Source organism: Aythya marila (assembly GCF_965140915.1).
Source record: "Aythya marila genome assembly, chromosome: Z".
NCBI classification, from domain to species: domain Eukaryota; kingdom Metazoa; phylum Chordata; class Aves; order Anseriformes; family Anatidae; genus Aythya; species Aythya marila.
Genome location: NC_139080.1, coordinates 2077697 through 2093009, shown reverse-complemented (window position 1 = coordinate 2093009; position 15313 = coordinate 2077697). Strand labels below are relative to the sequence as shown.

At 46.1% G+C, this 15313-nt stretch overlaps 1 protein-coding gene across 1 annotated transcript in view; it reads right to left on the bottom strand.

Moving 5' to 3' along the window:
- LOC309889906 (unconventional myosin-Vb-like) overlaps window positions 1-15313 on the bottom strand; it is a 70917-nt gene that overhangs the window by 2655 nt on the left and 52949 nt on the right. Inside the window, exons 28-37 of the mRNA XM_082783098.1 lie at window positions 12903-13142; window positions 12251-12348; window positions 6649-6847; window positions 6085-6178; window positions 5189-5332; window positions 4609-4760; window positions 4312-4401; window positions 2308-2458; window positions 1211-1496; window positions 562-736 (exon numbers count right to left, since the gene is read on the bottom strand). Coding sequence (XP_082639224.1) covers window positions 562-736; window positions 1211-1496; window positions 2308-2458; window positions 4312-4401; window positions 4609-4760; window positions 5189-5332; window positions 6085-6178; window positions 6649-6847; window positions 12251-12348; window positions 12903-13142 — 1629 coding nt within the window. The remainder of the gene's footprint in view (window positions 1-561; window positions 737-1210; window positions 1497-2307; window positions 2459-4311; window positions 4402-4608; window positions 4761-5188; window positions 5333-6084; window positions 6179-6648; window positions 6848-12250; window positions 12349-12902; window positions 13143-15313) is intronic.

The following is a 15313-nucleotide window of genomic DNA, read 5'->3' as shown; positions in this document are numbered from 1 at the left end:
TGGCCGGAGCAAACCTCCCGTGACCTCAGTGAGGAGCAGAATTGGGAGAAATCTGCCCAGAAGTGATGAAATACGGTACCCAAATCTGTATGGAGGAGGAAAAATGGTTTTCTCTGCACATTTTCTCTTACAGCATGCCTGTTTGCCTAGGAGGCAGCACAAGTATCATCGTGGTGGCTTGGTAAACAGATGCTTACAATATATTCAGCATGCAGCTTATCTCCACTTGCCAAAAAAACAGAGGGTTAAGGCAGTGTTTACTTCACACTGAGAGTCAGCAGAGCTTTTTTTTTGCCTAAGAATGATCTCCAGGTGTTTTCCCACTACATCCCCAAGCTGCTGGATTATCCCTGTGGTTTCTGCAGCAGATCACTGGCCTCGCCCTGGTTACACCAAACTCTACAAGGCACAAAATGCCCAGCAGGGCGCTCAGAGGTTGCCTCGCAGCATTCCCACACCGAGGGCTCCGTCCTGCTCGCGGGCAGGGTACGAGGAGCAAACTGGAGGCTGGTTTGTTCGGGTTTGCATCTTCCCTGATCCCTGCACCCTCCTGTTCCCCACCTGCTGCGTCGTGAGCGCTGTGCACAGGGAGCAGATGGCCTCGGCGTCCTCCGCCGTTTTCTTTTTCAGCTGCAGGAGCTGGGCAGCCTGAATCAAGGGCTCCAGGGTCTGGAGGGCTCCGCTCTGCTGCAGGTTCTTGCCACGCAGCCACTCCTCCAGCTGGCTGATGTTAAACCTGGGGGAATGCAACAAAGAGAAGAATCAAGCTGAAGGATGAGACGCAGCATCTCAGAAATCACTCACGAGGCTTAAGGGTATCTTGCAGTGTTGGCATATCGGGGTTTTGGATGCATGTTTGCGATTCACATGGCATAAGACAACCAGAGCAAAGCTCAATATCTGTCTGCACCCACTCTCGGGCTGAAAGGCAGCACGCCAAGAATCCCCTGCGGGGTGGGGAAAGGCTGGCGAAGGGAAGGTTTAAATCATTTACAGCGAGGAGGAAGCTTTATTACAGTGAGAAGATTTACGCTAATAAATATTGATGAGCTGTTCCTGGCAGGCTTGCAGGGGTCAGCTTTTAGCTACTCCTGCTTATTCCTTGCACTTCGGCCAACTCCAGAAGCCCCCTGCTGAATGCGAAGTTTCTCCCTTTACCAAATCAAAGGAAAAATTAACAAAATATTCTCGAGCAGAGCCCTCGGCCCACCTTAGCTGCATGCCCGTGCTCCAGGAGCAGACGTCCTTCCGCAGGAGGAGGTTGTTCAAGGCAACGGCGTTGATCATGTAGAAGAGCTGCTTGAAGACCTGCTGGATGATCTCGGGGTCCAGGCCCTGCTCACACACGGTGGTGTGGAAGGTGTTGAGCTGGCGAACGATCGCCTCTAAGCTGTAGGAGTTGTCGCCGTCTTCCATGCTGGACGAGCGGTTGCGGTAGCCCATCGGTTTCACGCCCGAAAGCCCTTGGATGCTCTCATATTCCAGCACCCCAGACACTGAAAAAGGGGGAAAAAAAAACAGCAGAGATGAGCATTTAATCATAATTTAATCATAATTCAGACCTAGAGGTCTGAAAGGAGAACAGATCCATCTACTGCTAGCCTGGCTAGCTGATACGCGAACACGACAACTTTCTGCAAGGAGCAGGGAATATGCAGATGTTGGAGGGCAAAGAGAAAGAGCCCCAGCTATGGAGGGGTCGAGGCTGTGAGCTCGAGGAAAATACCAGCAGCTGTGAGCTGGAAAGCGCTGAGAACAGCCCCCGCCACGAGCTCAGCGAGGAGCAGGCCAGATTTAGCTGAGGGGATGACTCTTCTCATACTGATTCGCCCTTGCAAAGCAAACCAGATGTTCTTTATCCTCTTCTTTCATTTGTTTTCCTCTCTGCTTTTAAGTATTTCCACCCACAAAAAGCTCAGCCACAAACCTGCAGGGGAAGACCATTCGCAGAGAACCACCAGCGCTACCTCCCCTCTGTCCCTGCCTCCTGAACGGAAAGAAAGGAGCAATTTTCCATCACTGGGGGAAAAAAATAACTCCTCCCTAGTACATATTCTTATTTTCAGGTCTGCTTCTTCCACTCCAGGTCGCTGCAAACAGGAGGACCTGCTCCAAACCAACGCTTTTTTTCTTTTCCCCTTCCCTACCATAGGCCTCTGTTGCCTGCTGCAGGCTTTTCCTTTGGGGAGAAGTCTTGCTAGCACCACACAAAGGTCCGCAAAACACTCGTGGGGTATTTAACTGAAGCAAAACAACCAACCAAACAGAAAAAAACGCTCCTAAAAGCTAACGTTTTGGGGAACTTACCGATCATGGGTTGCAGGATGCCCTCCGCCACCTTGATGAGCTGCTGGTAGATCTGGGTGGAGAGGTGGCTCAGCACCTGGCGGTACTCGGTCAGGTCGAAGTTTTTGAGGCAGTGCTCGTTCTGCTTCGGCGTGTTCTGCGTCATAAAACCCTGAGAAGATGACGAAAACAGCCGGTTTTGTTATTCCAGCCCTCTGCAGTCCAATAAAATAACCGTAAATATTAAAAATTAATGAATAGAGAACACCTCAGAGCATAACGCGGCCAGATATGTTACCAGAGGGCATTTCTAAACTCAATTATAGAAAAAAAATTGAGAGTCGTAAATCACATGTGATTATCTCAGTCATAAATTACAACTAGGAAGGCCAAAAAAACATTGTTAAATGGTACTTTTTCATTTTACCTTTAGCAAGGAAAACCACAACTGGATTAATTTCAATACAGAAATGAAATTAAAAGCGACTCTGCAGTCCCCTGAGAAACATTTTTTCTAATCCATTTGCTTCCTGGGAGTCGCAATTATTTGCGAGAGACTGATTATTTTGAGGCTAAAATTTTAGAAAATAGTTAAAGAAAAAGACAACCAGGTGCTGTTGGTTTTTTGACAGCATTTTCAACTGTTTTGAAGCTCCGAAATCTCCCTCGTAGCTGATTTTTTCCCTGCCTTTTGCTGAAAACACGGCAGATTTCTGATGCCACAAACGGAAGCCGTAGCCTTGAGTTCTGGGCTTCCATGTTAATGCCAACTCTGCTGGCAGAGGCACACGTGACACAGTTATGCAATTAACACAACCACTGTAATTGCCTGTTTATGTGCTCTTATCAATTTTGGGGTCAAAGCAAGAGGTATGCAACCGCTTTGTTGCTTGCTGACTGGCAAAATGCAGAAATACACTATGCAAATCCTAAAATCAACTCAAAACACATCAGTTTTCTTCACTAATAAGAGTGCTTTTTTAAAAAAAATCAGGTGGATTTCAAACTCAGGGTTATACTGAAAGGATTTGTAAATAGCTGCTTCAGCTGACCCAGCAAATCATGGCAAAAATGTGAAATTTAAAGTGTTTTTTTTTCCCTGCTGTTTTCTGGAACAGGATTTTGTTTAAATGTCATGTTGTTATCTAGGCAGAAGAGGGCAAACTAGAGCATAAATTGAGTATTAACTAACGAATTTCACTCTCATTTAAACCTCAGAGGCCCGGAGGACTCAGAGGTCATCATCATGTGAATGATCTGACTTTTTCATTTGGTTGCATGACAACTTTGCTTTAAATTCTCAATTTATCTTTATTCCTAAAGCTTGACTGCTCAATGCATCATCTAGCACGAGTCACGACTGAATGACAAACTACAGCACTGGGGGATGCTACAAATCTTAACACCAACAGCGCACGGCTATAAGGATGGCGGCGTGTAACGTACCACGAGGCCTGTGATGATCTGATTTTGTCAGAAGGGATCAGGTATGGCTATAAATAAAGGAAAGAACTGAAACATGAAACACGGCAGTGGCAAGAAATGAGAGGATTTCCTTCTGAAACCTTACGGTGTGATTGAGTGTTGTTATTTTGAACCAGCTGAACAGGAAAAAAAATGGCAACATCCACAAAAATATTGCAAGATTTGGGATGTTTTTCCTCGTCTGAAAGTCTTGGCTAAAGAAAAGCTGTGGGGCCGACCAACCTGAGGGAAACAGCCTTCAAGAGCAGCCTACCAGAAGGAAATCCCCTGTTCTGACAGATCAAATAGCACAACTGGCTTTGAAATTCAAAGTGTTTTGGGTATCGTCCTGGAAATGCAGGTTACGAGGTTGCTGGTTTCTTCTTCGAAACATCTTGTCCATGAATTTCTGTTAGGAGCAGCCTCGCATCATATCCGAGTAGAAGAAAGGATGGGATGACCCCAAATCGTTGCCAGAACAAAGCCACGAGAGCCAGGGGACCCAAACGCCACCCCTGGCAGCAATGCCAAAACATTTCAGAGCAGCTACGAGCTCCTTACCGCATCGCCGCTGTACTGCTTCAAACAGTGCAGGAGGCGACACGTGTTCGCCAACCAAAAGGACGTCATCTCGAAGTCATCGTTGTGTTTCTGGGGGAGCAAAACGAAAAACACGTCAGAGCCTTCTTCAACGGGGGCAGCTGGCACGGCAAGCCAAAACGGCTTGGAAGCTCCCCACCTAGATCTTGAAACTATCATTTCAAGCGTGACTGGGTCTCAAAACCACAACGAGAGCTGAATATCCGACATTTTGACGTGGTTTATAACCATTTTAAGACAGAGGAAGCCAACGCCTACCTTCAGCACCTTCTTGATGCCATTGATGGTGGAGGTGAGCAAGGAGTGCACTTTCTGGTCGTCGTTGATGTAATCCGCGTGCCTGATGCACATGTAGAGGATGTAGGCAGGAAGGCAGGGAACGGTAGCAGACACTGCTTGGGGCTTGAGATCTAGAAGGTTTGATAGTTATTTTTAAATCCCTTTAAAATTCGCTGATGCCAGGTGAAGCAGAAACACCTGAGCAGATGATCCCAGTCAAACTCTTCTTCCCCTGCCCCGAGGAGGCTAAGATTTTGGCTCTGCAACTTGCATCCCTCTCTGCTGCTCTCTCAAGCTCACCAGTTGCTGCCCGCTCTGAGATCTACAGCCTCCTTTTTTTTTTCATTTTCCATTTTTTCTACCCCTTAGGATCGTATCCATGCCGGTGTAACTGCTTGGTAAAGCAACACACAGCTTTGCCTGCCAAAACTGTCATCACCATAAACACGCAGCCCTGGGAAAGATTCATTGGGGAAAAAACAGGCCAGTTTTGAGATGTCAAATTTACAAATTCTCCCTGGTGAGAGCAGGAGGAGCCAGACAAGAGCAAACTCCTCACCTGTGATGAGGTTTCGGATGAGGAGGGGCTCATCTTCCTTGTAATATTCCAGCATCCCCTGAAAATCTTTCTCCTTCCTCTGGACAGCAACCTGCCTGTTACGCTCGTGTTGTCTCCTCTCCTCCGGGACCATGGCTTGGGACGCTGCAAGGAGAAAGAAGGGTGAAAGGAGGGTGAAAGGAGGGTGAAAGGAGGGTGAAACATAGCATCTGGTGACCGAGGACTAGTTGTAAAGCATCTTGGCCCAAGTCTCCAAAATTCGTTGGCCTTAGAGCAGGCAGCAGCGTGTTTTATAGAAAGCTTCCAATAAAACCTTTAACTCAGACCTATAAAAATTTAGAGAAGCGGGTCCTGACTTACAAAATCTTGAGCTACCAGTCTACCGAGCGAAAGAAAAAGCCCAGAAGTCAGACCTAAAGAATAAAAGATGAAGTCAGTTGCTATTTTCCAAGGCTGCAGTTAGAAGGTGGTAAGCGGTAACCCCACGGGAAACTTTTTGATGCATCATTTTCATGGAGGGGGAGGAAAAAAAAGGGCAGGCAATGAAAAATACCTAAGCATCTCAGCTTCAGGCTGGCTGTAAAGCCAAACTAAGTGCCACAAAGGCACAATATTAAGCTCTGTGCACCCATAAAATGTTAATAAAATGGAAGAGACCAGCACGCGTGTATATGAGGAAACATCAGCCGGCTGCATGCAAAGCACACTGACAAAGAGCAGCTGTGCCAGCCGTGGAAATTGGCCAGTTTTTCAGCTTAATTTCCCTTAATGCCTCGTTTTCAGAGATGAGGGGTTCTGTGATTTATCACAGCATCAACAGAGAACGGGGGGAAGGAAAGGGAACCTGCAGCCTCCAAGGAGCCAAAGCAGAGCGCTGTTCCCCCCACCCAATTCACCTTCAAAGTCTTGGACCTTCTTCATGTAAATCTTCAGCTGCTTCTTCAGCTTCTTTTCATTCTTTTCCAGCTTCTCCAACAGTTCTTTAAGATCCTGGAAAACGGAAGACACAATGGATTTGAAAATAAAAATAAAAAGAACAAGCACAAGTCATCTGAGGTGAGTTTGAGGCTGGAGTCACAAGCAGCCAGGAGCTCACAGGCTGCTCTGTGTATCAGTAACACGATACGAGTGTTTTGACAGAGGAAAATTGTGTTGCTAGAAGCAAAAAGAAAGGCTGACGTTGCCTTAGTGCCTAATTACAGAGCGGAGGGGCCACCAGCAACTTCAGTGGTGTCTTTTGGTAGGCAGTGCCACACGTAGGCAGGCTCAGAAAAAAGAATAAAGGACACAGGAGTAACAAAAGCCTTGGCCACCAAACAGCTCAAGGGTATGGATGCTCCAAAGAGCACCAACAGCACCAGGGGGAGATGCTGAAGGAGCCTGCAGAGGGTTTAGGAGGGTTGGAAGACCCCCAGATGCCTCCCCTTCGTGTTTCGTGTCTCTTTTCAGCAGTCTCTTACCAGGTTTTCGTTGGTGAGCCGTGTGATTTCCTGCTGGAGTCCAAACTCCACCTGAGCCTCTGGAGAGAGCTGCAGGGTCTGCAGGAAAGCCTGCTGCTGTTTCTCCAGCTCTTCTTTCATCGCCTCCACCTGGTTTTGCAGAGCTTCCACCTCCTCCTCGTGCTCTCTTCTCTGGTCCTGGAGCTGTGCTTCCAGCAACCTGAGAAAAGGACCAAAGCCAACGGGGATTTATTTTGGTATCGTGGCAGTAAACACCGTTTGAGTTAAGATCCTTCAAAATCAGCCAAGATGGGAGATGTTTCCAGTCAACCTCCCTATAAAAATGACACAAAAGGGGGCAGTACGGCTATAACTCACAGGAATCTGCCATTTACTCGACGGGAGATTAAACAGTTTTGAAAGAAGATGGGAAAGGGGGAAAAAAAATCCCAGAACTTCCTTATTAAGCGTGTTTCTTTGTAGGGTTTTATTACAGTTGTTGTTTTTTTAAAGCCAGTTGCAACCCCCATTTTCCAGCCAGAGATACAAAAGGATCTTTTCCAACTGTGAAAACAGAGACAATAACGCACCCAGCCTTGCAATCATGTTGTCAGGATTTATGTCCTTAATAGGCTCGGAAAATACAGGCCCGCTATGGAATAAGTATCAAGCATCTAATTTTCATTTTATTTCTTCGTGCGCATTCGGATTAACCATGAGCTACCCTCGTGAACGTGTTCCTTCTATGAACTCGGGCTCCTCCTTTGAAAAGTAAAAAAATCATCGCTTATTTTTCCCGTTATTGCCTGGTTTTACCCCCATCTCTCTAGATGGGACTGCTTTAGATGATATACAAAAAATTATTACGACTTTTCCTCTTAACAGTGTTTTCAATCAGCTCGTTCAATGTTTTTTATGAAAATCATGGATATGGACCCCCCTAACTGCCCTACAGACTGATTAACAGCTAATTATTAGCTCTTCGGAGCACCGTATCGAACCAGAAGAAGACCCCACGAGTCCTCCTGCCTTACTTTCATTTCCATTTGTGTTCCCAAACATCCACCAGCTTGGGTATAAGAGATCCTTCGAGAAGCACCAGCATCCCCAGGAGATGTGGAGGCTTCAAATCATGCCCCAGTGAGTCCAACTGAGAGCTCAGCCACCACCAGGAGCTGTGCCCAGCCACAATCTCCTCTTAAAAATTAGAGGAGGGTCTCAGATCCTCCCCCTTTTCATATATTCCCCCTCTAGCTGCTCCCACAGAAGGCAACAGGCAGAGGAAAAGAAAAAGAAATGAAACGGAAAGAGAAAGGGGGGAGAGGAAGAAGAGGGGAAAAAAAAGAAAGTGGTTGACCTGGCAACTTGCTTTAAACCTTGATAAGCCAAGCCGAGCTCTCCATCTTCATTGAGATAACCCCAGTCCTCAGTCTTGCTAGAAATAAAGGACAGAAAAAAAAGGGAACAAGAGGACAGAGAGAGACAAAAGGTCAATTGAAATAGAAGGGGAAGAAGAGCAGAACCCTTGTTTTTTTTTATTATTTTTTAAGGACACCATTTTTTAAGGAGCCAGGTTCAAAATCACCCCAAAATAACGCCGGCTGGTACTTCTACACCACTTCAACTCTTGCAGACCCTCTCCACGGGTCTGGCAAAGCCAAACCGAGGACTAAAGGGAAGGGTTGTTTGCTCATGTACCTCCTAACATATTTTGGGGTTTTTCACTCAGCCCTACTCAAAACATCTCACTCATAAGTGGGTACCTCACCCCTTTTCTCTTCCAGAACTTCTGTACCCTGGCACATTTCATTAATCATACTTCTTTTCTGATCAAGCAAAAGACATCTTTATCTATTTCCTTCCTTCACTGGTCTAAAATAAATTCTATTCCAGTCAAGGGTTTTCTCTGTCATCAAGCCAAACACATCAGCCTTTCTTCAGGGCAGCCTTGGATCCAAACCTCCTTTGGATATTTGTTTCCCCAGCTTCTCTTACATCCATATGAGATCCAATTTCCCTACATATCTAGGCAGAAAGGCAGGGAACTCATTTCTCTTTTTTTTACGAGGCGTTGAACGCATTTCAAATAAGTGTCGTTGGGTGAACCTGTCCAGGTGCGCTTCCTACACCGAGATTTTGCTCGGTTTCAACTCCAGTTTGACAATATCTTCTCTTTTGGGAAATAATAATAATAAAAAAATGCTTAACATATCATTGAGATTTCAGAGAAAAAGGGAATCAAGCCAATACGCATCTCCTGTTTTGTGAAGAGCTGTGGTAGGTGCCATTCCCTGGCGAGGAAAACTCTGCCTTTAAATCCACACTCGCTGATACAAACCTCAATAATGGACATTAATCAGCCCCAAATGGGGAATTAGAAAGGTTTTGGGGTGTTGCGGCACTACCACAGAAGGATTTGGGAGGTGTCTCGCTGCTGCTGTCCTGGAGTGGCAATTCAACACCAGCCAACTCTTCTGGCCAATCCAGCTGGTGAAGCCATGTGTATGAATTTTGATTAAAACCCCATTTTCCCCCATACATCGCAGGTTTCCGAAAGGATCTGTGGTCTGACAGATATGGGGGGAAGTTTTATTGGTCTGGTTTGCATTAATCTATTAGCCAGGTCTTTGGTTGTCCAGATGATCCTAACAGAACATGGATTTAGACACGGAAAACAAGCAAAAACCCAGGAAAAGTCCTCAGATTGCGTTACAAGTCAGCAGCCTGGGAATTCAAGGGAGTGCAATTATACTAAGATAAAGCTGCCCTGGGAAATAAGCTTTGGTTTGTATTCATCAACGTGGCACCGACTTCGAAATCCTTGAGATTCCCTTCTCCCAGATGTTCGTATCGACTGAGGCATTAAAAGTCATTAGGGGTCCTTCCTTGCTAACTAGATTAATTAGTGCAGGTGCCATAATTATTTCCTAAAATGCTAAATGCTTCGCTCAGACAAGCCTGAACTGAGTTGAAAGGATGCAATTCACAAAGCCTCGTTTCTCCAAAAATTTCACAAAGCCTCTGTGTGGCCTGATGCAAGTAGCTTGAAGGAGATGCGAGTGTACCAAACCCCAGAGATGTTCATTTTTATCCTCTTTAGATCATTGTCACCTTAAGAGGAAGGGGCATTTCACTAGAAAATGCAAATTTATTTTGGATTGAACAGAAAAATAGTGCACGCTGCGGTTATCTCTAACATCATCGCCTGGCCTTTCGGAGGCTCCCTGTTTCCAGCGAGATCAAACAGCCTTGAAAGAAAGATCCCAAGAACTAAAATGGGGGAACAAAGGGACTACGGAGGTTTGCATTCTGTCATTAAAGCAGAAAATTAGCTGGAAGCTCACTTGGTGCTTTGTTCTTTAGCTGCTGAAAGTCAAAAAAAAAAAGAGGAAAAAAAAAGCTGAGTTCACTGAATTTACAAAGGGGCTGCTTTTAATTCAAGGTTCCCCTTGACCTGGCATCAAAAGATTTCCCTCGAGAGCAGCAGGGAGAAACAGAACCGCTCCACGGGCTGGGTTAGCAGCACCTGGCAGCTCTTCCCCTTTTCCTCCTGCTGCATTTAAATTCCCAGATTAATCAGGTATTCGGTGAATCCAGTGAAATTTGGCATGCTCCCCACAATAAAGCTGCATTTGTCACATCCTAAACAGCTGAGATATGATGACTCCAAGCTAGGAGTGACCCACAGGTTTGCCCCAGTGGTGAGAGCATCCCCTTTGGTTAGGGGTGAGAGCAAGAGGTTAAAAAAAAAAAAAAAATGGAAATACTCACTGAAAAAGTGGCTCTTGCTCATCAGTCCTCCTTCAGAATTGCAATCCCACTTCAGAATTGCAATCCCACCAGAAAAGCTTCTCCTCAAAATATTTATTTATTGATAAAGATTAAAGAGAAAGCAGTTGTGTGGGTTTTTTTTCTTCCAGATTGGTGCTGGGGGGAGGGAATGTTAATTTATATCCCCCCAAAACAACAGCCCGTGCTCCCTGAGCATTTGTTTTCGTCTTTTTTATTGCCATCAGCTCCAGCCTACAGCTTATAAACCTACCCAATATCCAAACAAATGCACAGGGAACCGTACCACGGGGAAGCTGGTGATGATTTACAAGCCGCTGGATAAATCACCACCAAAAACCTCGCTGATTATACCTCGAGCTACTGCTACCACGTTACAGGAGCTGTTTCTCCAGCCCAGCTTCACATTAAAGGCAAACGAGGGTAATAGGAAACTGAGCCTGGAGACTGCAGATTTCCCCTCCGAAACCTCAAGAGATGAAAAATTGCCGAGGTCATCGCATGAATTTTTAAATTGCAGCTCACTCGTGCACTTGCAAGGAAAAGAGATTCTTAGTATCGTGGGAAATCAGATGGTTTGAGCATTTCGGGTGATTTCTGAGCTTGATTCCATCCTCACTGTAGCAGTCAGGTCTGCAAACTAAATCAATCTCACCATCCCTACTCCGCAGGAGGGCTAAAAGATTGCTCAGCCAGTTCACTTTAGGGAAGCAAATATTCAGTAGCAACAAAGAGGGGGGAAAAAACAAGACACAAATGATTCCCCGTCACACTTTTGTGTCCACCAAGTTCCAAAACCATTACGCAGCTCTTCATAATTGTTCATGTCACGTTCATAGATGGCGTGTCTCGGCTCATATTCATACAGGCATGAATACAATCCTAATTAAGTCACGGCCTTTCCCAGCCTGGTGTGCTAACGACCTACTGCAGCCAGTTTGCAAAGTGGCAAAGCATCCTGCGTTTGTTAAAAGCCATTCATCCACAACGGTTATGTCCCCCAAATACCTTGTTGAATGCAAATTGGGTAGGAAATATCTGCATTTGTCAAAGAAAAGGAGATAAAGATTCAATTCCCATGCAGTAAAATAAACATTTACTTTACGTATGACCTCGCAGTTTAATCTAAGTAATTTGGCTTTCTTGCAGGACGTTATCTTTTTACTTTATATCCTCCTGGATGGTGGCAGGGATTGATTTAATGCCTCGAAGTATAAACCCTCTGTTACCATACAGACAGATGGTGACAAATTCCTTCCCAGCACAGCATGAGGAATTGCTTGAAATGAGTAAATCAAATTTTCCAAATCCTCCTTCTTGCTACTAATTATGCAGTGGAAGAGGAGTTTTGGTTTTTACCTGTTGCTTCCTTGACTTTTTCAGCCACAGAAGCAGAAGAGTGGGAAAGCTCAGCTCTCCCCAAATCAGGGCTGAGCCAGAGGGATAGGAAAGGCTCAGAGACAGGGAAATTTTCCCTTAAAACATCCACTCAGGAGCTCTTCAAACAGATTCCTAACCTGGCAGCACAATCCCTGCCTTTGTTCTCCCCCAGTACAAGCCCAAATCCAGTTTTGCTCACTTCTACGTTGGCTTTTCCACCTGTCCCACACCTGCCTTCCCTTGGGGAGGCACTGGCCCAAAGACAAGGGCACCTCACCCATGAGGAGACCGGCATCTTCAGTCCCATCTTTATGGCCTATCCTCGTCCCCAGCCCCAGAACAGAACCCAGAAGCTGCTAACTCTCCAAAATATTTTGGTAATTTAGGACCAGATCCCATCTCTCACGCTTTCCTCAGTCCTCCAAACTGCTGGAAGAGTTTGGGCCGCGCTTACCGGTTCGTCTCGCATATCCCCTGGTAGGCCTCGATCACGTCCTCCTGGTCGATGTGCTTGTCACTGTTGGGCCAGCTGGCAGGGCTGGTGATGGCCTCCTAAATTCAACACGAAAAACACAGCAGCGTGACCTCCTGAACATCCCTCAAGGTCCCCAAAACTGAACAAGTCCCACGAGTAACGGAGCTCCCTCGGGGCATCCCTCGGACTAGAGGGTTCCTACAAATTCGTACGTGCAAGAGGACAACAGCAAGGATCAGAAGATGGAAGGAGGATGAAGAGAACCCAGAAGGGAGATAAGGAGTGCCCGTGTGTGGCCCGAAACACAAAAACACACTAAAACCTCAAGGGAGGATAAAGTGGTGAATTAAAAAACCCAAGTGAGAGTTTCAGAAAATGCACCCTTCGGTCAGAGCAGGCTCTAAACAAAAAAGCCTTCATGAGAAAGGGTCAAACTCTTCCCTTGCCTACGTGCCAGTAGAGACACCACAACTGCACCAGCATCACACGAGCAGAATCTGGTCCAGAAACCATTTTCCACCATCCCGTTTCCTTGCGGAATAGGTTGGCTGTCACAAAACATCACCGGGATCACCTCAATGTTTCCCGGGATGGGAAAAGGCAAGAGAAATCCCGTTATCCTCTCATTTACCATATTTTTGCCCGGCTCTTTCTGCTGGGCCGCCTTCATTATCTGCGACCTCAGGATGAGCACTTCTTCCTTCCGCACTTCCAGCTCCTCGTTGGCCGACTTCAGCTGATTCAGCAAGAGATTATAACTGTCCTGAACATCGTTGGAAGAGTTGTTCTGGGTTTCTCGGTCTGCGATAGCTTTCCTCAGCTCGTTAAGTTCGTTTTTCAGCTTCTTGTTCTCCGACTCCAGCTCTTGCCTCTGGAAAACACCAAACCATCACAAGATTGAGCGAAACTGCCGAGCAATGGGTTGACTGTCTCATCTGCTTCTAAGATGCCTCTCGTGCTGGTGATCCCAGCTGACCCATCAATTCCTGCCCCAAATCAGCCTTCGGAAAAGATTTTTGCTGCAATCAATAGCCTGGTGCTATTTAATCTCATGTGGTGACACAGAGGAGAATTGGCATTATTCGTTGGCGTTATTTTTAAACACAAAATCAACCCAGTAGAGAACCCAAACGCATTTTTTCCTCTCTACCCCTTTTCCTTCTTAATCAAGAAATCACCACAAAACCCCACAATGTTTAATTCATTTCTGGCTGTCCTTAGATAAGCCGCAAGGTGCGGTCTTACACGGCCCTTCCCATTGCCAACATCCCCTCGGGTTTGAATTCCCACTGCATCTTCCTCTGTCACCCAGCCCGTAATTCTCCCCATCACATTTGCAGTTAAAGGATTTTCTCTCCCTGCTATCTTGTCAGCTGCTGGCATTTGACAGACGGGGTCGACGCCGTGCAGGTTTTACACCAACCGCTCCCCCCGAATAAAGATGCGTGAGCGCTGATGTTTTGCTGAGACAACCGAAGGGCTCCTTTGCTTTTTCATGACAGTAGGAGAGAGAGGAATAACAAATTCGGGCAGCTAGACAGCCTCTAGCTCGGTGTCTGGCGTGGATTCCCCTTCCCTAGGGACCGAGCTCTGTGGGGATTCTCCAGCGTCTACAACAGCACAACCTCTCCCCCAGGAGATTCGGGTTCCTCTCTCTCCCCTCTGCCTTCTGGTCCATCCCACAGCTTTCTTGTTAACTATGGGTTATCTACCTCATTAGCAGCTTCGGCTAATGAATCTGAAAGCCACTGAGGGGGATGGGGGCGGTTTATGCAATTTATATAGCGTGTAGCTCGCACAGCTGTGCAAACCTTATTTCCATAGGAAACGGGTGTTATAATTATAAATCCTTCCAGATTATAAATAGCAGCAGAGGTGTGAACAGAAGAGCTGATCTGGCATCTGGACAGCCAGCCCTCTCCTGGATGAACAAACACCATCATTAACAGAGCACATTCAGGTACTTAAAGCCATCTGTCATTTAAAAAATTGTAAGAAATGCGTTCGATCCAGCAATTCCTCCACGTCCACATCAACCACGGCTCAAGCTTTTCAGTTAAGTGTTTCTAAAAGAAGTTTGGAGAGCGTTTACATGATGGGAAATCTTCACCAAGAAGGGTTTAACTCTTGCTGGGTAGCTCAAGCATTGACTCACTTTGAACTCTTCTGGTCAGGCTCAGCCAGATGAAGGGGAAGAAGCAAGGCATTAATTGATTTTTCTACCCAAATGGTTTTTGATTTTTTTGCTGGAGAAGCCTTGCTTGCTTTTCTTGCAGGTTTTCCACACTCCTAACTCCAAAGGCTCGTTGTAGGCATCTAGGAAGATGCCTAGACAGCAGCGCTAGAAGGGTGAACCTCCATAAATCCGAGGTTAGTGCTGCTGTGACAGCAATTCATTCCCTATTCTATTTCTGGTCCTCGATAGGAAAAAAAAAAAAACAACACCCTCTATAGAAGCTTATTTAATGATGAGCTTACAAATTCAAGAGCATCCCAGCTATCCTGCTAGGAGCACAAAGTCAGTGCAAGGACTTCTTGGTGCTTTTGTTCCCACTCCCCCAGCCCCAGAAAATACATTTTTCACTGATCTTTTTGTTGCATGTGCATAGCTCAGAGACACACCTGCCATCAGGACCTCCCCAGGAGAATAAACAAGGAGTTTCCCATCCTCCAGCCCTACCTTACAGCTGGCTGGGCACATTTTAGGACAGCAGCATCTAAAAACTCTCTTTATCCATTATAAAGGACTCCTAATAAGGGGGAATTCACCACGTGCAGCTTTTACACACCAGCTCCTCCACGTAACAACTTTTTAAGCTGGCACAAGGGAAGAATAAATTTGATTACACATGACCCTCGAAGGAGCCGTGTATTTCAACTCATCTATAGGGAATGCAAAATCCTCTCCTTTAGGAAGACGTTTCCTGCCACGATGTCTTTTGAAGGAACTGCTCCTGGCTTTTCTACAGTTTCTCCTAAACCTGAATTCACCCCAAACCCCACGTGCCACTGCTGGTCTGAATTTTTTCGCCAGAAAATCAC